The sequence below is a fragment of the Rhineura floridana genome, chromosome 2, assembly GCF_030035675.1.
Source record: "Rhineura floridana isolate rRhiFlo1 chromosome 2, rRhiFlo1.hap2, whole genome shotgun sequence".
NCBI lineage: Eukaryota > Metazoa > Chordata > Lepidosauria > Squamata > Rhineuridae > Rhineura > Rhineura floridana.
Window position 1 is genome coordinate 94,419,137 of NC_084481.1, and position 16,916 is coordinate 94,436,052.

General features: G+C 42.6%; 3 protein-coding genes and 1 pseudogene across 23 annotated transcripts in view; 2 read left to right on the plus strand and 2 right to left on the minus strand.

The window, feature by feature from the left end:
* MTCH2 (mitochondrial carrier 2) overlaps positions 1–2,420 on the minus strand; it is a 19,438-nt gene extending 17,018 nt beyond the window's left edge. The window contains exon 1 of one of the 3 annotated variants that reach the window (XM_061609461.1): positions 2,261–2,420. In XM_061609461.1, coding sequence (XP_061465445.1) covers positions 2,261–2,314 — 54 coding nt within the window. In that variant the 5' untranslated portion in view covers positions 2,315–2,420. Of the gene's footprint in view, positions 1–1,962; positions 2,228–2,260 lie in introns of those variants that run through there. The other 2 variants (XM_061609460.1, XM_061609462.1) reach the window with 2 other exon arrangements.
* On the plus strand, positions 769–16,382 carry LOC133376742 (phospholipase A2 crotoxin basic subunit CBd-like). Of its 4 annotated transcripts, XM_061609469.1 has the most exons (4): positions 769–1,779; positions 2,213–2,501; positions 12,651–12,695; positions 15,967–16,382. In XM_061609469.1, the coding sequence occupies exon 1, from the start codon at positions 933–935 to the stop codon at positions 1,437–1,439; it is 507 nt and encodes a 168-aa protein (XP_061465453.1). In that variant the 5' UTR covers positions 769–932; the 3' UTR covers positions 1,440–1,779; positions 2,213–2,501; positions 12,651–12,695; positions 15,967–16,382. The 4 variants fall into 4 exon arrangements, with proteins under 4 accessions (XP_061465453.1, XP_061465452.1, XP_061465454.1 ...); XM_061609468.1 differs by lacking the exon at positions 12,651–12,695; XM_061609470.1 differs by lacking the exons at positions 12,651–12,695; positions 15,967–16,382 and adding an exon at positions 2,976–5,010.
* Positions 3,955–16,916, minus strand: part of AGBL2 (AGBL carboxypeptidase 2) — a 57,707-nt gene continuing 44,745 nt past the window's right edge. For 15 of the 16 annotated variants that reach the window (XM_061609453.1, XM_061609449.1, XM_061609455.1 and 12 more), the window contains 5 exons: positions 13,051–13,167; positions 11,425–11,497; positions 9,444–9,638; positions 8,447–8,498; positions 3,955–5,267 (listed from right to left, as the gene is read on the minus strand). In XM_061609453.1, the coding sequence (XP_061465437.1) occupies positions 4,931–5,267; positions 8,447–8,498; positions 9,444–9,638; positions 11,425–11,497; positions 13,051–13,167 (774 nt within the window). In that variant the 3' untranslated portion in view covers positions 3,955–4,930. The remainder of the gene's footprint in view (positions 5,268–8,446; positions 8,499–9,443; positions 9,639–11,424; positions 11,498–13,050; positions 13,168–16,916) is intronic. The other variant, XM_061609457.1, reaches the window with a different exon arrangement.
* Positions 12,351–12,469, plus strand: LOC133378483 (5S ribosomal RNA; annotated as a pseudogene).

The window sequence follows — 16,916 nt, forward strand, 5'->3', positions numbered from 1 at the left end:
ATAATAAATACTAGAAATTTAGAACTACAGAGCAAACACATCCCCACACCCACTGCACCATACCCCCCTTTCTTCTCTTCCAAACGGATTTCCCCTGCAATCTGCTGTATTTTTTTCCAACCAGATAAAGATATCTAAAAGCAGTCATTTTTCCTTGACATGACCTGGCTACCTCTGAAGATAAGTTTGTTGTGACTAAACCCTAAAGCAACTAGGCGTAAATCTCCTAACATAGAACTATTACGCTTTCTATACTGCAAATCACTGCTTCACTCACCAGAGTGTATCATGCTAGGCAATGTACTTTCCATAGTTTCCAGAGTTACAGAGTTACAGAACTCATGTTCTGCAAATTAGCAAAACATCTTATAGGCACATTGCATACTCTCTTTTACCAGCTGATTTACAAGAGAAGACAATGTGCTTTCCAGGAAGAGATATGTAGTATTTATTGTTGAGATAGATATTCTGTCACATTGCTCTGACATACCCTCACAATTGCTCTTTGTCCTTAAATTTCCAACATTACATTATGGGAATTTACGTATTCACATTTTGAAAATGTAAATACGCTTCTCATGCCTGCATATGAGATTAGAAGATGAATGCCTTAAAAATGCATGGACTGTTAAGTATTTTAACAGACAGGGCTGTTGTACATGGGCAGTTATGCTTTTCAGCCAATGATAATAGGAGTAAAAAGCCACAACTGGCCAAAAAGCAACATGCAGCCAAATAAAGAAGCCATTGAGGCTGGAACTACTGGGAGTGTCCCAGGCACAACCAATAAAAATGAGAAGAGGACCAATCTGAATATGAGGTGCATATAAGCTACTGCAGAAAACTAATCTGGATTCAAAACACTGCCAAACTCACATAATTAGCTGAGTGGGGTAAGCCATTTTGAAACTAGCTATAGTATTGGCTTTGCAATGAGGGTTGCTCTGTGGCTAGCACTAGCAGTTTTGTTCTCTCAGGAATGTGGACACAGCAAAGGCAGCAAACGAGAGAAGCGCAGCGTCCTGGATTTGGTTTTAACTCTATGGTGTTACCGGCACCGGCTGCAAATCCCACTGCTAGCACTCAATCTGTACGGTTGCTACTGTGGAACTGGTGGTTCTGGAATCCCCTTGGATGCAGTGGATCAGTGCTGTTTCTTACATGACTGTTGTTACTGCCATGCCAGGGTCTCCTTAAAATGTCACCGCAGAGTAAAGTGGCAGCGGTACAAACTCTTGTGTAAGACATCTGAGACGGAGTGCCAGTCCACAAGTGTCTGTGGCAGGATAGCATGCGAGTGTGACAAGCAGCTGGCGGAGTGCTTGATGACAGCAAAACCCCAGAGGAAGCATTCTTTTTACAACAGGGGGGATCTCTGCAAAGGACCCAAGGACTCTTGCCCAGTCATTCACCATAACTGGACTGAAAATCTACACTAGGAAAGTCCTTACGCCCCATCTCCCTCGAGGTGGAGTTCTTACGGAAACATTAAATTCTGGGAATAAACTGGCTGCAGCAGTTTCTTCTAAAGGACTCTCCTCCCCTCTCTTAACATCTGTGTTTCTTTCTAGGCAATGCAACAGACTGCTTTTGCGATTGTTGTATGGCAGGTTATGAGGCCATCTGGCTGAATATGAAAATCAGGAAGTGCGGTCTTTCCTCTACTAGGACGGTAACAATACGCCTCGGGACAGGGAGGCGAGGAGTAGCCGCCCTACAAAAAAGAATCCTAAAGCAAATCAAGGCTCAAAAATGCAAGCGAAGGGCGAGCCGACTATGGTGAGAACTAACAACTACCCTAAAAAACGGGGGTGCGTAGCCATGGGAATGCTTTTGGCGGGGGGGGGGGGCAACTTCCCAGAAGAAAAGAAAGAAGGGCCAACTACTTGGGGCTGCTTTGCCCTCCCTCCACCGTTCCCGTTCTTACAAAGAAGAAAAACCTGCCGGGACTGAAAGCCTCACCTGTACGAGTACCTTCACGTACATGAGCGGTTGCGAGAGCACAGTGAGGCCGGAGCCCAGCAGCATCTGAGAGGCCGTATCCGCCATGCTGCAGCCGCGCCGGGCTCCGCCAAGGGGGGAGAGCAGAAACTACCGCGCCACCTCCACGTGACCTACGGTAAAGATACAGCTCGAACCGCCACTTCCTCGCCCTCCCCACACTTTACAACTACTTCCGGTTGCAGATGGTCCCTTTTTCTGTCTTTTCTAGAGCAGGATAGGTCATATCGAGAGGGGAGGAAATAGTATAGCGACGTACAGCCTGAGGTTCCGGCAAAAGAAGAAAACGAAACCCGCGATTGTCTATGGTCATCGCTTTGTCAAGATATACTGAACGGTGAAAACCGTATGCCTTTAGAAGTGAAATGCCAACGAGGACTACGTTGGAAGGCAACTCTAAAAATCCCTCTCTCTGTATCGGAATAGCTGCAGAAGAATTAGAGGCCGATACAAGTTCTCGCGAGAAGAGGAAAGCATCCGCACCCAGTTTCAGTGACATAGTAAGAGCCATTGACAGGCGCCAGATGTTTAGTAGAGGGCATTAAAGTCAAAGGGCAGTTAAGAAATCTTTAATATGGTCTATTCGCTGACACATTGGTTTTCAGTAATCGTTACGTTCTCTTCGCTTTGTATGTTGTAGGGACCAACAAGCGCTTACTAATTAAATTGTTAATAGCTGACAGGAATTCCCGGGGGGGTGTGTCTTACCACTTTGATGCCTTCCTGGCAGGAGTATGGATTACATTCTATTTCCGTGTGACCTGTTTTAAGTAAACATGTGCAGGATCGCACTCATAGTAGAAATTCAGACAAACTAACAGTGCCAAGCGTCGCTGCTGTCGTTCTGTTTAGCTTCCAAATCTAGTCTCAATTTACTTTGAATATCTTTGCTCTCTCAAGAATGGGTGCTGCAACAAGTAAGTTATTTAGGCCTAAATCAAGCATGCATTTTAAAGTGCTTTATTATTACCCAGGAATTCCTTCGATTCAGTTAATGTGCATTAACACCAATCACAAGTCGCTTCTGGCATTTTAAAACACGCTTCACCTGGTTCTGGAGAAGACCTTAACTGTGATGGCTCTGCAACTAGGCTCCCAAGCAGTCTCATAGGTAATATCCTTTCAGCCCATCCCATGATCTGCCCTTGTTCCCTTGGTCTTATATCTAGCATTATATTACTCTACATTGTGAGTCAGTTACAGTGCAACCCCCCCAACAATTCTTAATACAGCTGTTTAATATACCCTTTCAACTGCAACAGTTGATAAACACAGGCTTTCAATTCTTTACTCTTGTTGTATTCATTAGTATCTCTGTAAGTTTTGAGAACTGTAAACTCTTATTAGATTGTTGATAAAAGTTTGTGATATTTACTCTTAAGGACTGGTGGAAGTAATCAGTCTTGTTTTACTAGAGTCTGGACTTGAATAGACTTTGTTAACTTCATTTTTGAGAAAATCTGTTGACATATGTGTTTTTGGAAACCTGTTTTACCAGGAAAGTTGAATTTAATCAGGTGATTAAGTTACTTGTAGGAATTTGACTGGATGTGGCCTTCAAATCTTAAATGCCTTCATGTTGCTATTATAATCATTTCAGTGATGCATATAACTGACAACTAGTCTGTTTCTTAATTGTAGTTCAGGCACATTAACATGTGATTTCTCAATTTCTTCCTGGATTATAATCAAAAACTTCATAGCCAGAATTAATGATTGTTTTACAGTGACACCATTGCTTGCTTATAACGGGTCATCAAAGTTTACAAATAGTCCTTGAGCCCAGAACACAGTTTTGGTGGATCCTTCACTAAAATAATGAATTAGTTTGTACAACTCTTTGATGCCTAATGAAATAACATGTAATAGATATCCATATATATATATGTTCTGTTCAGCTTAGGCTGCCTTTTAGAACACCAAAACACATTTTATGACCAATGGAAACTTTAAAATAAACAGAGCTGCAACTTCAACACCTTTTATTATGCCCTTGAATGTTCACACTTTTCACTCACAAACAAGGAAGAATAAATCATTAATACAGTTACAGAAAGCAGTATTAAGAGAGAGCAGAATGCCAGGAAGCCAAAACCCTGTTTTGAATCATCTCAAGAGCAGGGAAAATAACAGTACCACTAAGGGATAAAAATGCAACAAAAGTTATTCCTGAGTGTTGCATTTGTTCCCTGTGTGGTTCCAACATTGCACTAGCAGACTAGTTTCTGTTATGACTGTGCCTACTGCTACACAATCTACTATGAACAATTCAACACAACAGTTTTCATGTATTCACTTTTCATCATAAAAAAGTACACATTAGATGAAAATAATATTTTAAATAATGGTGGAATGTCATGTGACTTGTGGATTTGGAAAGTAATAGTGGAGGGTTTTGGAATGTAACTGTGATGGTGGAAGTGGCATTTGTAGAGGAGAATCAATATGAAGTAAGGGTGGTTAACCTCTCCCATACTCACTGAGTCTTCCTTGCAAATCTTAAGTCTACTGGCTCTATTCCCCTCAGCTGATTTTGAACCCCAATGTGGGGAGGGATTAGTGCATCTGCAGGGCAGAAATTGCAGGCAAGGAGGTTAAGCACCCCCTTCTACCTGCACTGCTCCTTTGCAAGCAAGTACTTTCCACATATTTGCCTTATGAATAAAATGTAGGGATGGGAATCCTGTATTTTCCCTGAAATGTATTGTTCTACCCAAAGGTATTAACAGGAAAAAAAGTTGCCCTTTCATATCAACCTCAGTTACAGACCTGTAGAAATGAGATAATTGAAATCTACCATCTTCTCTGCCAAGACTCCAAATTCTCTCTCACCACAGAAATGCAGTAGATTTTGTGCCAAACATTTGTAATAAGCCTTCAACAGGAGAGTGCCAGCTTTCCTTCTAACCAGTTGTTTACTCAGTGTGAGTTACTCAAAGTTCATGGTTTCATGGGAGGGCACAATATTTTTCTTGTGCATAAACTCTGTCTTTGGATTAGCCTGTCTGTTCTCTGGTGATGAATGTTTTTGACCAATCATATTTTGTGTTTTCTTGACTTTGGCATGACGTCCACTTTCTGACTTCAGAACCATGTGGTCAATTTTGAGAGGTTTCCATTTGAATTCTGCATGAGGAAGAATCTGTGACCTGCTTTGGTTCAGATGCCACAGGTGTTTGTTGTCATAAATGCCCTGAGATTTCAAAGAAAGACTTCGACGCAGCATTAAAGTCACAGAAGGCACTTCAGGATTCCACCACATGGATCTAAAAATGGGGGGGGGGATGAACGGAGAAATTGTTGTTTTATTGTTTTAAATATTGTAGATAAAGGGTGGTATTCAACTAAATTATTGCGCTAGCACAGCGGCACTTCCCTCTCCTCTCCCACACACCCTGCACCATCCCCAAATCTACTCCAGAGGATTGGGGGGAAACCCAGATAAGATTTAGGGAGCGCACAGGAGGAGAGAGGGTGAATGTTACATTGCACAAGGGAGAAATCCTTGTTTGATGGAACAATCTGTTTAACGCTATGCTGCATACAATCCAAAAAAGTGATATACAAACAGTTGTAATTAATTAATTGAGAGTGGGAAAGAAAAAAAGATAGTAGAGATCAGTATGTGCTAAGAAAGACAAATAACATAATGAAAATTCAACACAGATTCCTTATCAGTAGACAACCAAAAGATATTAGCATTGCATGTAGCCTACAGAGGGGAAATATCAGTGAAGTGAGGGCAGGAGTTTTTAACTTGAACAATTGCATTTAATATGTCTGGGTATTTTTGTTCGTTAAATAACAGTTGCAAGGACCCCTGAACAGAATCTGGACCACAGGACACAGAGAAAGGGGTACATTAGCATCTTTCCAACACCAAACAGCAATTTCACGGGGCAAATTTCATTTGGACTACAGCACAATAGGAAACAGCCCTCACTCCTATACACCATGGTTCTGATCCTAACTGGGGGTTCCTGGGCTATTAACAAAAACCCTGAGACATTAAATGTGATAAAGCATAATGTAATATATAGTTTGGCCTTGATTACTGATTTTCACTAATGTTCCCTCATACAAAAAGTGAGAACACAATACAGTACAATGGAGGTTGTTTTACCAAGCCAAATCAATGAATTAGCAGTCACTGGAGTGTTGACAGAGATTTTGTGTGTGCGTGTGCGAGATCTAAGTAGCTTTTTATTTGTCACAGAATCATAGAGCTCAAAAATAAATAAAGAGCAACAAGCCAAAGTTACTTTCTAAGTTTCTCCTTGCATTAAATAGAAACTACATTGCTCTCTCTCACTCTCCCCCCCACTCTCACTCTCTCTCTCTCTCACACACACACAGAGCAAGCAATTCACCCAGTTCAACCTGACTATAATATGCTAGAAATACAGTATATATTTTTAAGGTGTGCCAGGGACTTGTGGCAAAGATCGAGACATACATACAGCTAATACGGAGACACTGTTCTGTTGCTCAATTATTTGAATCTGTGCAAGATACTGCCCACTTGTCAATCATCTGACAGCACAATGACATCAAATGACCAATTGCCCTTCACCCACAGAATTTTAAATCAAAACTGTTAAAACACAGTTTAAAATCAAACAGAGAGGGCAAAGGCACAACACTTTGCAGTTACCACCAATCAGCTGATTGTCGGCATTTGCAAAGGCATAGGGCTTTGCAAGCACTGCTGATCAGTGATGCCTGCAAACTCCATGGGAGCCATGTCTTTAACTGCCCCGCTCCTGATAGCACATATAACACCACTCCCAGCCCCACTACTGTGCACAGATCGACAGTCCCCATGGGTTTACTTCAGTTTTTTTAAAGAAAGGCCAGGAGATTCAATCATGAATCTCCCATATAATACATAGCTTGGTCCAAATACACACCTCATGCATCTTCCAGTGTCAAATGACAAGCTGCCAATTAATGTCTCCTGGGGCACCTAATTAAATGTAGGGGAAATAAAAGCCAAGAAGTAGGAAAAGGCCCTTGAGCAGAAATAGCACCTTTCAGAAAATCTGTGAACAAATCACACAAATTGGGTTTGTATCAAATGTCACAAGCCCTGCCAAAACAAGGGCTGCTTTACACAAAAGATGAAAGTTAAAGAGGAAAGCACAAAAGCAGGACTACAGCTGAACGTCAAAAAGACTAAAGTAGAAGATTTATGCAACTTTAAAGTTGACAATGAGGACATTGAACTTGTCAAGGATTATTAATACCTTGACCTTCATTAACCAAAATGTAGACAATAGTCAAGAAATCAGAAGAAGGCTAGGTGTGGGGGGCAATGAGAGAACTAGAAAAGGTCCTCAAATGCAAAGATGTATCACTGAACGCTAAAGTCAGGATCATTCAGGCCATGGCATTCCCAATCTCTATGTATGGATGTGAAAGTTGGACAGTGAAAAAAGTGGGTAAGAGAAAAACCAACTCATTTGAAATGATGTGGTGTTGGAGGAGAGCGTTGCAGATACCATGGAATGCGAAAAAGACAAATGATTGGGTGTTAGAACAAATTAAACCAGAACTGTCACTAGAAGCTAAAATGACACATAATGAGAAGACATAATTCACTAGAAAAGACAATAATGCTGGGGAAAACAGAGGGAGGTAGAAAAAGAGGAAGGCCAAACAAGAGATGGATTGATTCCACAAAGGAAGCCAGAGACCTGAACGGATAAGATCTGAACAGGGTGGTTCATGACAGACGCTCTTGGAGGGCGCTAATTCATAGGGTCACCTTAAGTCGTAATTGACTCAAAGGCACATAACAACAATAACAATGCTTGGTTAATTTATCTTTAATAATACTTTCTACCAGTTTTCCCAGGACAGACATTAAGCCAACTGGCCTGTAATTTCTGCAATCCCTCCCGGATCCCTTTTTAAAGATTGGCATTACATTGGCTACTTTCCAGTCCTCGGGTATGGAGGTGGATTGGAGGGACAAGTTACATATTTTTGTTAGAAGATCAGCAATTTTACATTTGAGTTCTTTGAGAACTCTTGGGTAGATGTCATCGGCACCTGGTGATTTGTCAGTTTGTATTTTGTGTATTACGCCTAGAACTTTGTCCCTCATCAACACTATTGTAAACAGTGAGGACAGCCAAAAATGAGATGCACAAAAGTACAATTACTTGCAACTAAGACTAATGCTTAATGCATCTGATTAAGTAGATTGTATTCCACAAAAACTTATGCCATAATCAATTTGTTCCATGCAAGTAAATTTTGATAAGTGAAAAGGCTTGAAGTCTGGGAATTAGGCCATAAACATGCTAGTTGCCAGATCAAAGCGTTTCCATTAGCCACACCTGGAGGGGAATGGGTTGATCTGCAAATCAGTTGCAGACTCTCTTTGAAGCTGAATTTTAAAAAACATGCACTCCCAGGAGGAGTTCTGACACAGCAGTACCTGTGCCGTTTGACTCCAGGACTATGATGACAGGGTGATGGAACAGAAGTTCCTGTAGAAAAGATAAAACAAACATAAATGCCAAATCATGAATAAACAGCAGTAATGCATTTCAGGCTGGATTTCCCCATTAATATCACCAAGTGATGTGAGGTTTCCTCTACATCTTTTTTTGAAGAACATGGCCGATGAGAAGATTGTTCATTTGTGATGGGATAAATAAATGTTACATTAAATACAACCCATGATTCAGATCTGGTTCTGACTGACATTCCTATTATAGAGAGCAAGTACTCATCTGGAATTCTGCCCACACCTCAGTTTATCTTCTTCATCTGGCAGAATTTTCTTATTAGGATCATTCACCTAGTCCTCATTCTGTCCCTTAAATTTCACAGGAAGCTTGCCACTCTCTTTGCCTATTTAACTGTCCCCAGACTTAGGGCCAGGGGCAGGCACTAGCCTGCCCAGGCACCCACATGCACGCCACATCTACCTACCTTCTGTGATCGCAGAAAGTGAGCTCTCACACACACCCCCTACTGCTGTGCAGGCCCAACCTACCCTCCCTTGACATAAATGCTGGTTGCACTGGGGGCGCAAGCCTGCCATCAACCAAGATGGTGGCCGAGGCTTCCCTAAGGGACTGATGCCTCCGCCACCATCTTCGTGCCACATGCGCGCATCCCTGCCATCAACCAAGATGGCAGAAGGGGAATCAGCCCCTTAGGGAAACCTTGTCCGCCATCTTGGTTGATGGCAGGCTTGTGCCTGCAGTGCAACCAACATTACATCAAAGGAGAGGTAGTTGGAGCCTACATGGCAGTAGGGGGGGTGTCTGGGAGCTCTCTCTCTGCAATCTGTGACGGGCAGGAGCCAATGCTGCCGCAGATCATGGAAGGGAGCACTACCCACCCAGCTTAAGGAGGGGCCCTTCAGGGGCCCTTGGCCAGGGCACAACATGGCTGCCCTCTGGCGCCGGCCCTGCCCAGAATACCTGCATTCTGTTTCCCATAGAATTCTCCATACGGCTGTCCATAGAAGGGAGGTGGGTGCTGTTTGATGGGTGAAGTTGTGAGGCTCTGTCGCTGCGATGGTGATGGTGGAATCACAGTTATGAGGAGAGGCTGTGGCTCCTTGATCTTGATCTCACTTTCAGTGATGGGGAAGTTTTGCTTAACCAGGGGAAGTTCTACATAGCAAAAAGACACAGGTAAGACGAAGGGATGTAAAATGTCCTCAAAATATCCTCTTCCACAGCCATAAAGCCTATATTCTGCTACTTTATTACAATGGAAGACAAATATGTTCAGAAAATCTATATTCTGATGTATCTCAACATTGCCCCCTAGAGTGTCTGTGACTAGACCACTTATCTGGAAATCTACAAAAACAGATACCATGGGTGAAATCTAATTATGGCATCCTGCTTTTGCAACTCCCAAACTGAGCTGGATATCCCCCTTAGTCTTTATCTCTTTGGAACCATCTAATCAGGAGTCTAAAGATGCTCTCCCCAGAACCTGTCTTCTGCAAGAAATCCTGTACATGCTCTGAAATCCAAGACTGCTTGAACTGCTGCCCTGGGCTCCTACTGGGAGGAAGGGCGGGATATAAGTCTAATAAATAAAATAAATAAATAACAAAATAATAAACTGCTAAACTTGTAACTAGCTAAGTTAGAATGGCTTTTTGATTTCATTTTAAGTCAGAGTATGATTTGGTGCCTTCCTTTTCCTTCCTTATCCCCATTTTCTCAAGTGAACTTTACAAAAAAAACAAAACACCCTCCCCATTGTATGTGTGGGAACCCTGATGTCCCTTGTGGACATGCACACAGACATTTGTTTGTCTGTGCCTATACACATTTTTTAAAAATACAAGTTTTCCAATATACCAGATTTGCACAAAAGAGCTGTAAAAAATGTGTAGGTCCAAGCCAGGCAAGGATTTGGAATCACTTGCATGAAAGGCTGCTGCTTCCATTCCTCCCCCTTTCCTTCCCAGCCTCTGTACCTGCAAGGGTTTATTGTTTTTAATACAGCTGTTTTGTGCAGTTCTGCGCACAAGAGCAGTAAATACTGCGAATGTGCCTTCAGCACCAACCAGTGGAAAAGGGCAGGCTGCATCCTTTCCTTTGGGCTGATGGAAATAAAATAAAAGTATGGGATGTGTGACAGATGGCACCCAGCCAAACATCACCACACATACAAAAAAGCCCACCCACACAACGCACTTCAGTGCATCCACAGTCGGGTAATGTGATTTTATATTGAATTTTCTTCCCTTATCTGATTATGTGTGGATCAGAAAAATCCGAATTTAGCGGAGGGAAAGTGTAGTCTGTCACTTAGATGAGGAGGATGTCATGTGGATGATGCAAAAATGGGGGGAAAAACCCACAGAGCTTCATAGAACTTCAATCTATACCTTCTTGGGAAAAGCTGAAATGATGCTCCAAAACATTACCAGTAATGCTACAATGGTTATGTTATATTTTGATGTGACTGTTGTGGGCACCTACTGAAAAGCACCCACAATCAGTAACACATCCAATCCCCCTTCTAGTACTTGGAGTATATGGAAAATGTTTTAAAGTTTATATCTATGTATATAGAATGTGAAATAAAGGGTGCATATGTGTTCATGTAGTCTATTAAAAAGGGGCTGGACATGCAAAATTTCCCTTAGAAGAGAAATGGACTAGCCTTCAATTACAATATAATCTAGCTAAGTTTATCACTTGGTCTATATGGGACTAGATGCAGGTGCAAATAAAGAGTAAACAAACTCCCTTCTGTCCCCATCATCTTTGTACAGTTATCAAACAGCAACAGATGCTATCAGGGTGGCATGGCAGTGGCTTCTGTCTGACGCAGTCTCTGACACAACCTTAAACAGCCCTTTACCATGTGTGAACACATGGCACACTAAAACAAAGAAATTTCCTACAGTGTGTGCAAGGATCAGTTTCTCACCTTGATACTTCTGAAGGTTATCTACCTTGCCTCCTTGCAAAAGTGGAGAGAGTGAATCATCTAGATCTTGGCCCTGTATTAAAAGTATGTAGGAAATAAATCAGTCCCTGCCTTTCTCATCTTATTGTTACATTTGCTTAATAATATGAATACTAGTTCTATACTCTATCTCACCTTTCTCACTGATAAACAAGACTCCTCTTCACTTCAGGCGACTAGTAAGCCTGTTGTCTTTTTTCAAGGTTGTTGTTTTGTTTTGTTTTTTGCTTTTGATCATGCATTTATTCTATACAATCCAAACACTAAGCTAAAGGCTACCTATCGTTCTGTATGGATTTTGACACCTCAAAGTTTCCCTCAACAGCTTATCTTAGGTGTACCCCATATACAGCACTTTCTTACATGGATTTAGTAGGGCAAAGAGTGTTGTACACCTATGTACTTCCATCACGTGAAGATCATACATTGTTTCGCTGCATGTTGGGAAGCTGTGATCTCTTCTTTATCCTTGTATCTGCATTTTCATATTTCAATTATGCTGTCAAACCCCAGGGACTTCCATTGTTAGGGTTCCTCCAGATATGTTTTCCAGTAAATGCCCCCTAACTGTATAAGATGCTTAGGTTTTCTCGTTGTTTTGACAGTAACATTTGGTTATTTTTATACCTTCTCACCACCAGATGCTCTGTTGGAAGAAACTTAATTAGTTACGGTTGGGGTCTGATACTGATGGTCTCTTTCCTTATTAAGCTTACCTAGTCCTAGAAGGTTGGTGGATCCAAAGGGTATAGATATATAATAGCAGGATTTTCCAAAGTATTACATATTCATTTTCAGCCTTCTGTTCTTTTTATGTTTCCTTTGCAAGATTAAAATAGCCGCTTGGTTCAAATTTCTCCTTTTGTAGGTTCTTACATGCTATAACTGCCTACGGCCATACTACCCTGAACACGCCCAATCTCGTCTGATCTCAGAAGCTAAGCAGGGTCACGCCTGGTTAGTATTTGGATGGGAGACCGCCTGGGAATACTGGGTGCTGTAGGCTTAGAGGAAGGCAATGGTAAATCACCTCTGAATACCTCTTACCATGAAAACCCTATGAATATATCCAAAAGATTCATAGGGTCGCCATAAGTCGTAATCGACTTGAAGGCATATAACAACAATATGCCTAACCATGTCAGTCATCTTGGTGATAACAATTAAATTCTTCTTGTATCTTTCAGAATGTTTTAGACTTCAAGTAGTCTTTGACGTAATGATCACTTAAGGTAAATTCCTTGTGAAATGGAAAGCTCTCCCCAATGAGTTTTTAGTAGTTCTGATAAAGAGTCATGCCCAGTTGTGCCAGAACATTGTGTGCAGTCCTCTACAACCTACACACTCAAAAAAGAATAAATTCATGCTTCAACACTACATCCACTCTAACTTTACCTTAAAGTATTTTCCAAAGAATTATTTAAAGCACATTCCTTTATTATTCTTATCAAGCCTCTTCGCTTAGTCAGCAATGGTCAGTCTCCAAGATGAATTGAGTAATGCAGTACTAAGACACTTCTAGATTTCATCTGAAAGCCACTGAACATATGGTTAACTGCAACAGAAAATTATATTCCACAAACCAACCTGGCACACACAGAATACTGGATTCATCTGCTTGTTCTTCTGTTCTGAATTGTTGTCTCTCCGTGATCTCTTGGAAAGACTATGATTCTTTCCAGCATTTGGAGAAATTGTGCTTTCCTAGAGGAATTTAATAAAAAGAGTGTATCCAGGCTCACTCTTAAATCACAGTGAAAGAAAGGGTTCAGCAGGAAGCTGAGCAAGATCTCTTAACAGAATCCTCCTCATTCCACTCAGAACAGGAAAAGCAGAGAGTCCAGAAATTGAACAGAGGAATCCACCACACAGAGACAGTCACTTTCAGTACAAGGTACCTTGCACACAATAGAAAGTTGAATAGTCTGTACCACTTCAGAAGTAAACAGAAATAATTCTAACATCACACATGGTTATAGGCTATCTATTACAGCCATCTGATTAGAATAATAAACATGGGTTCTGGAAAATCATGTCAATTGAAATATTTGATAGTTGAATATGGGTGGTTTTATTGATGTAACTTACCCTGACTATTACAATTGGTCAAACAAGATCCTTGCCAATTATTCTTAAAATGCAAAATAATAATGGAAATATCCTTTCATGTATGACCTTTCATGGATTAGTCATTCATTAATTAGAACAAGATGGCTACCCGCAGTTTGTGAATAGCATCAGCATAGTTTTATCTAGGCTTCACAACCTGCTACTAATGCTGACAGACTTGGAGTACAAGAAAGGATGACACAACAGTGGAAGCCCCTTGGCTTCATCTTTCATTCAAAGATACAATAAAATAATTCATAGTCTGGAAAAAGCAAATGGTATCTAATGGCATTACAACAAGAAGCCAGTATACTTTCTGTCCCTTCAAGAGAACTTATCTGAACTCAGAAATTCTCCTTGCCACAAACAGAGAGAGAGTATCCAAATCATTTCTCTCACATCTGCAGGGACTGTTTGTCTCTTCCTTCCAACTGGAAAAGTTAAGGAGATTGGCCCCATTCACACTTCTTGTCCCACCTCCCTGTGCTGTTGGCAAATGATTATGATCAAATTCCTCTCTGTGTATGCGATGAACTTCAAGTGTGACAAGATGAGCCTTGTGGAAAGGCTGATCCCTTTCCTACCTAATTATATCCCTCCCCCAATATCCAGAGGTAAAGAATAACATTTCCAATCTTCTTTGTCTGTCCCTTGAATGCTTTCCATGAATTGCCTGGGATATCCCTTTTTTTTTTTTGCTTATCAGCCAAATATATTTTGTAATTTCCTACATGTGCCTTAAGTACATGTAGGTGGTCTCGGGTGTACTGTTGAGATCCCCCAGACTTTTGGTTCTGGGGGATGTCAACATCCATGCCGAGGCCACCTTATCCGGGGCGGCTCAGGATTTCATGTCTCCATGACAACCATGGGACTGTCCCAATATGCCATTGGCCCAACACATGTAGCAGGGCATACTCTAGATTTGGTCTTTGCAACTGGACATGGAGTTGGTGATCTGAATGTGGGGGGGGCCTTCCATCAGTCACTCTGTCATGGACAGATCACTGCTTGCTGAAGTTTAGACTTACAGTGGCTTTTCCCCTCTGCAAGGGTGGGGGACTCATTAAGTTGGTCCACCCCCAGAGACTAATGGATCCAGATGGTTTCCAAAGGGCTCTGGGGAGTTTTCCAGCTGATAGGGCTGGCGCTCCTGTTGAAACCCTGGTTGAACTGTGGAATACAGAAATGACCCGGGCGGCTGACATGATTGCTCCTGAGCGCCCTCTCCTGTGTAGAGCTCGTATGGCTCCATGGTATACCCCAGAGCTGAGAGCGATGAAACAATATAGGAGACGGCTTGAGCGCAGATGGAGGCAAACTCCTAGTGGATGCAGTTATACACTGGTAAGTGCCTATGGTAAGCTGTATTTAGGGGGCAGTGAGGGCAGCAAAAAAACAAACAATATTTTGCTGCCACTATCAAATCATCACTCTGCCACTCAGCGGAGCTCTTCAGAATTGTCCGGGAGCTATTACACTCTGGCCCCAGGGACATGGTAGAACCATCTGAGGCCCGCTGTAATGAATTTGCTAGGCACTTCAGGATAAAATCTTTAGCATCCACCAGGACTTAAGACTCCAGTGTTATAGCAGGTGAATCAAGCAATAGCCTTGTCCCAATTTCTTGGATGAGTTTCAGTTGGTACAGCTTGAGGATGTTGATAAGGTGCTTGGATAGGTTCATGCAACCACTTCTGTGCTGGATCCTTCTTGGCTAATAAAAGCAAGCAGGGATGGAACAGCCGGCTGGGCCAGGTAAGTGATTAATGCCTCTCTGTGAGAGGGGGTGGTCCCTGGCTGCCTGAAAGAGGCAGTAGTGAGACCACTCCTGAAGAGACCCTCCCTGGACCCAGAAAATCTTAATAACTATAGGCTGGTAGCAAATGTTCCATTCCTGGGCAAGGTCCTGGAACGAGTGGTTGCGGGCCATCTCCAGACACTCTTGGATGAGACCGATTATCTGGATCCATTTCAGTCGGGTTTCAGGCCTGGTTTTGGCACGGAAACAGCCTTGGTCGCCCTGTATGATTACCTTGGTCGGGAGAGCGACAGGGGGAGTGTGACTGTTGATTCTTCTTGATCTCTCAGCGGCTTTCGATACCATCAACCATGGTATCCTTCTGGGGAGACTGGCTGAGTTGGGAGTGGGAGGGACTGCATTGCGGTGGTTCCGCTCCTACTTGGCAGGTCGCCTCCAGAAGGTGGTTCTTGGGAAACATTGCTCGGCACCCTGGATTCTCCAGTATGGGGTTCCACGGGAGTCAGTTCTGTCCCCCATGCTGTTCAACATCTACATGAAACCGTTGGGTTCCGTCATCCAGAGCTTTGGAGTGTGTTGCCATCAGTATGCTGATGGCACACAGCTCTATTTCTCCTTTTCATCTTCTTCAGGTGAGACTGTCAATGTGCTGAACCGGTGCCTGGCTGCGACAATGGACTGGATGAGGGCTAATAAACTGAGGCTGAATCCAGACAAGACTGAGATGCTGCTAGTGGGTGGTTCTTCTGACCAGATGGTGGATGTCCAACCTGTCCTGGATGGGGTTGCACTCCCCTTGAAGGAGCAGGTTCATAGCTTAGGGGTTCTCCTAGAACCATCTCTGTCACTTGAGGTTCAGGTAGCCTCGGTGGCACGGAGTGCCTTCTACCAACTTTGGTTGGTGGCCCAGCTGCGCCCCTATCTGGACAGGGATAACCTGGCTTCAGTTATCCATGCTCTGGTAACCTCCAAGTTAGATTACTGCAATGCATTCTATGGGGGGCTGCCTTTGAAGACGGTTCAGAAACTGCAGCTTGTGCAAAATGCAGCGGCCAGATTGGTAACAGGGACCAGACGGTCCGAACATATAAAACCAATTCTGGCCCGCTTGCATTGGCTGCCTGTATGTTTCCGAGCTCGATTCAAGGTGCTGGTTTTAACCTATAAAGCCTTACACGGCTTGGGACCACAATACCTGATGCAACGCCTCTCCTGATACAAACCCACCTGTACACTACGCTCAACACCTAAGGCCTTCCTCCGGGTGCCTACTCTGAGGGAAGCTGGGAGGGTGGCAACAAGGGGGAGGGCCTTCTCAGTAGTGGTCCCCAAATTATTGAATGACACTTGTGGCGAGGTGCGCCTGGCGCCAACACTGTTATCTTTTCTGCACCAAGTTAAGACTTCCCTCTTCTCCCAGGCATTTTAGCATGTGTTTTTAAAAATTGTTTTAATTTTTCTAAAGTGTATTTTAAATTGTTTTTAAAAGATGTGTTTTAAACTTGTATATTTGTTTTTAATGTTTTTTAGTTACTGTAAACTGCCCAGAGAGCTTCTGCTACGGGGCAGTATACAAATACAA

What these genes read in the sequence shown, in the direction of transcription:
- LOC133376742 (XM_061609469.1), top strand. Translation starts at nt 933, where the DNA reads ATGAGGGTTGCTCTGTGGCTAGCACTAGCAGTTTTGTTCTCTCAGGAA.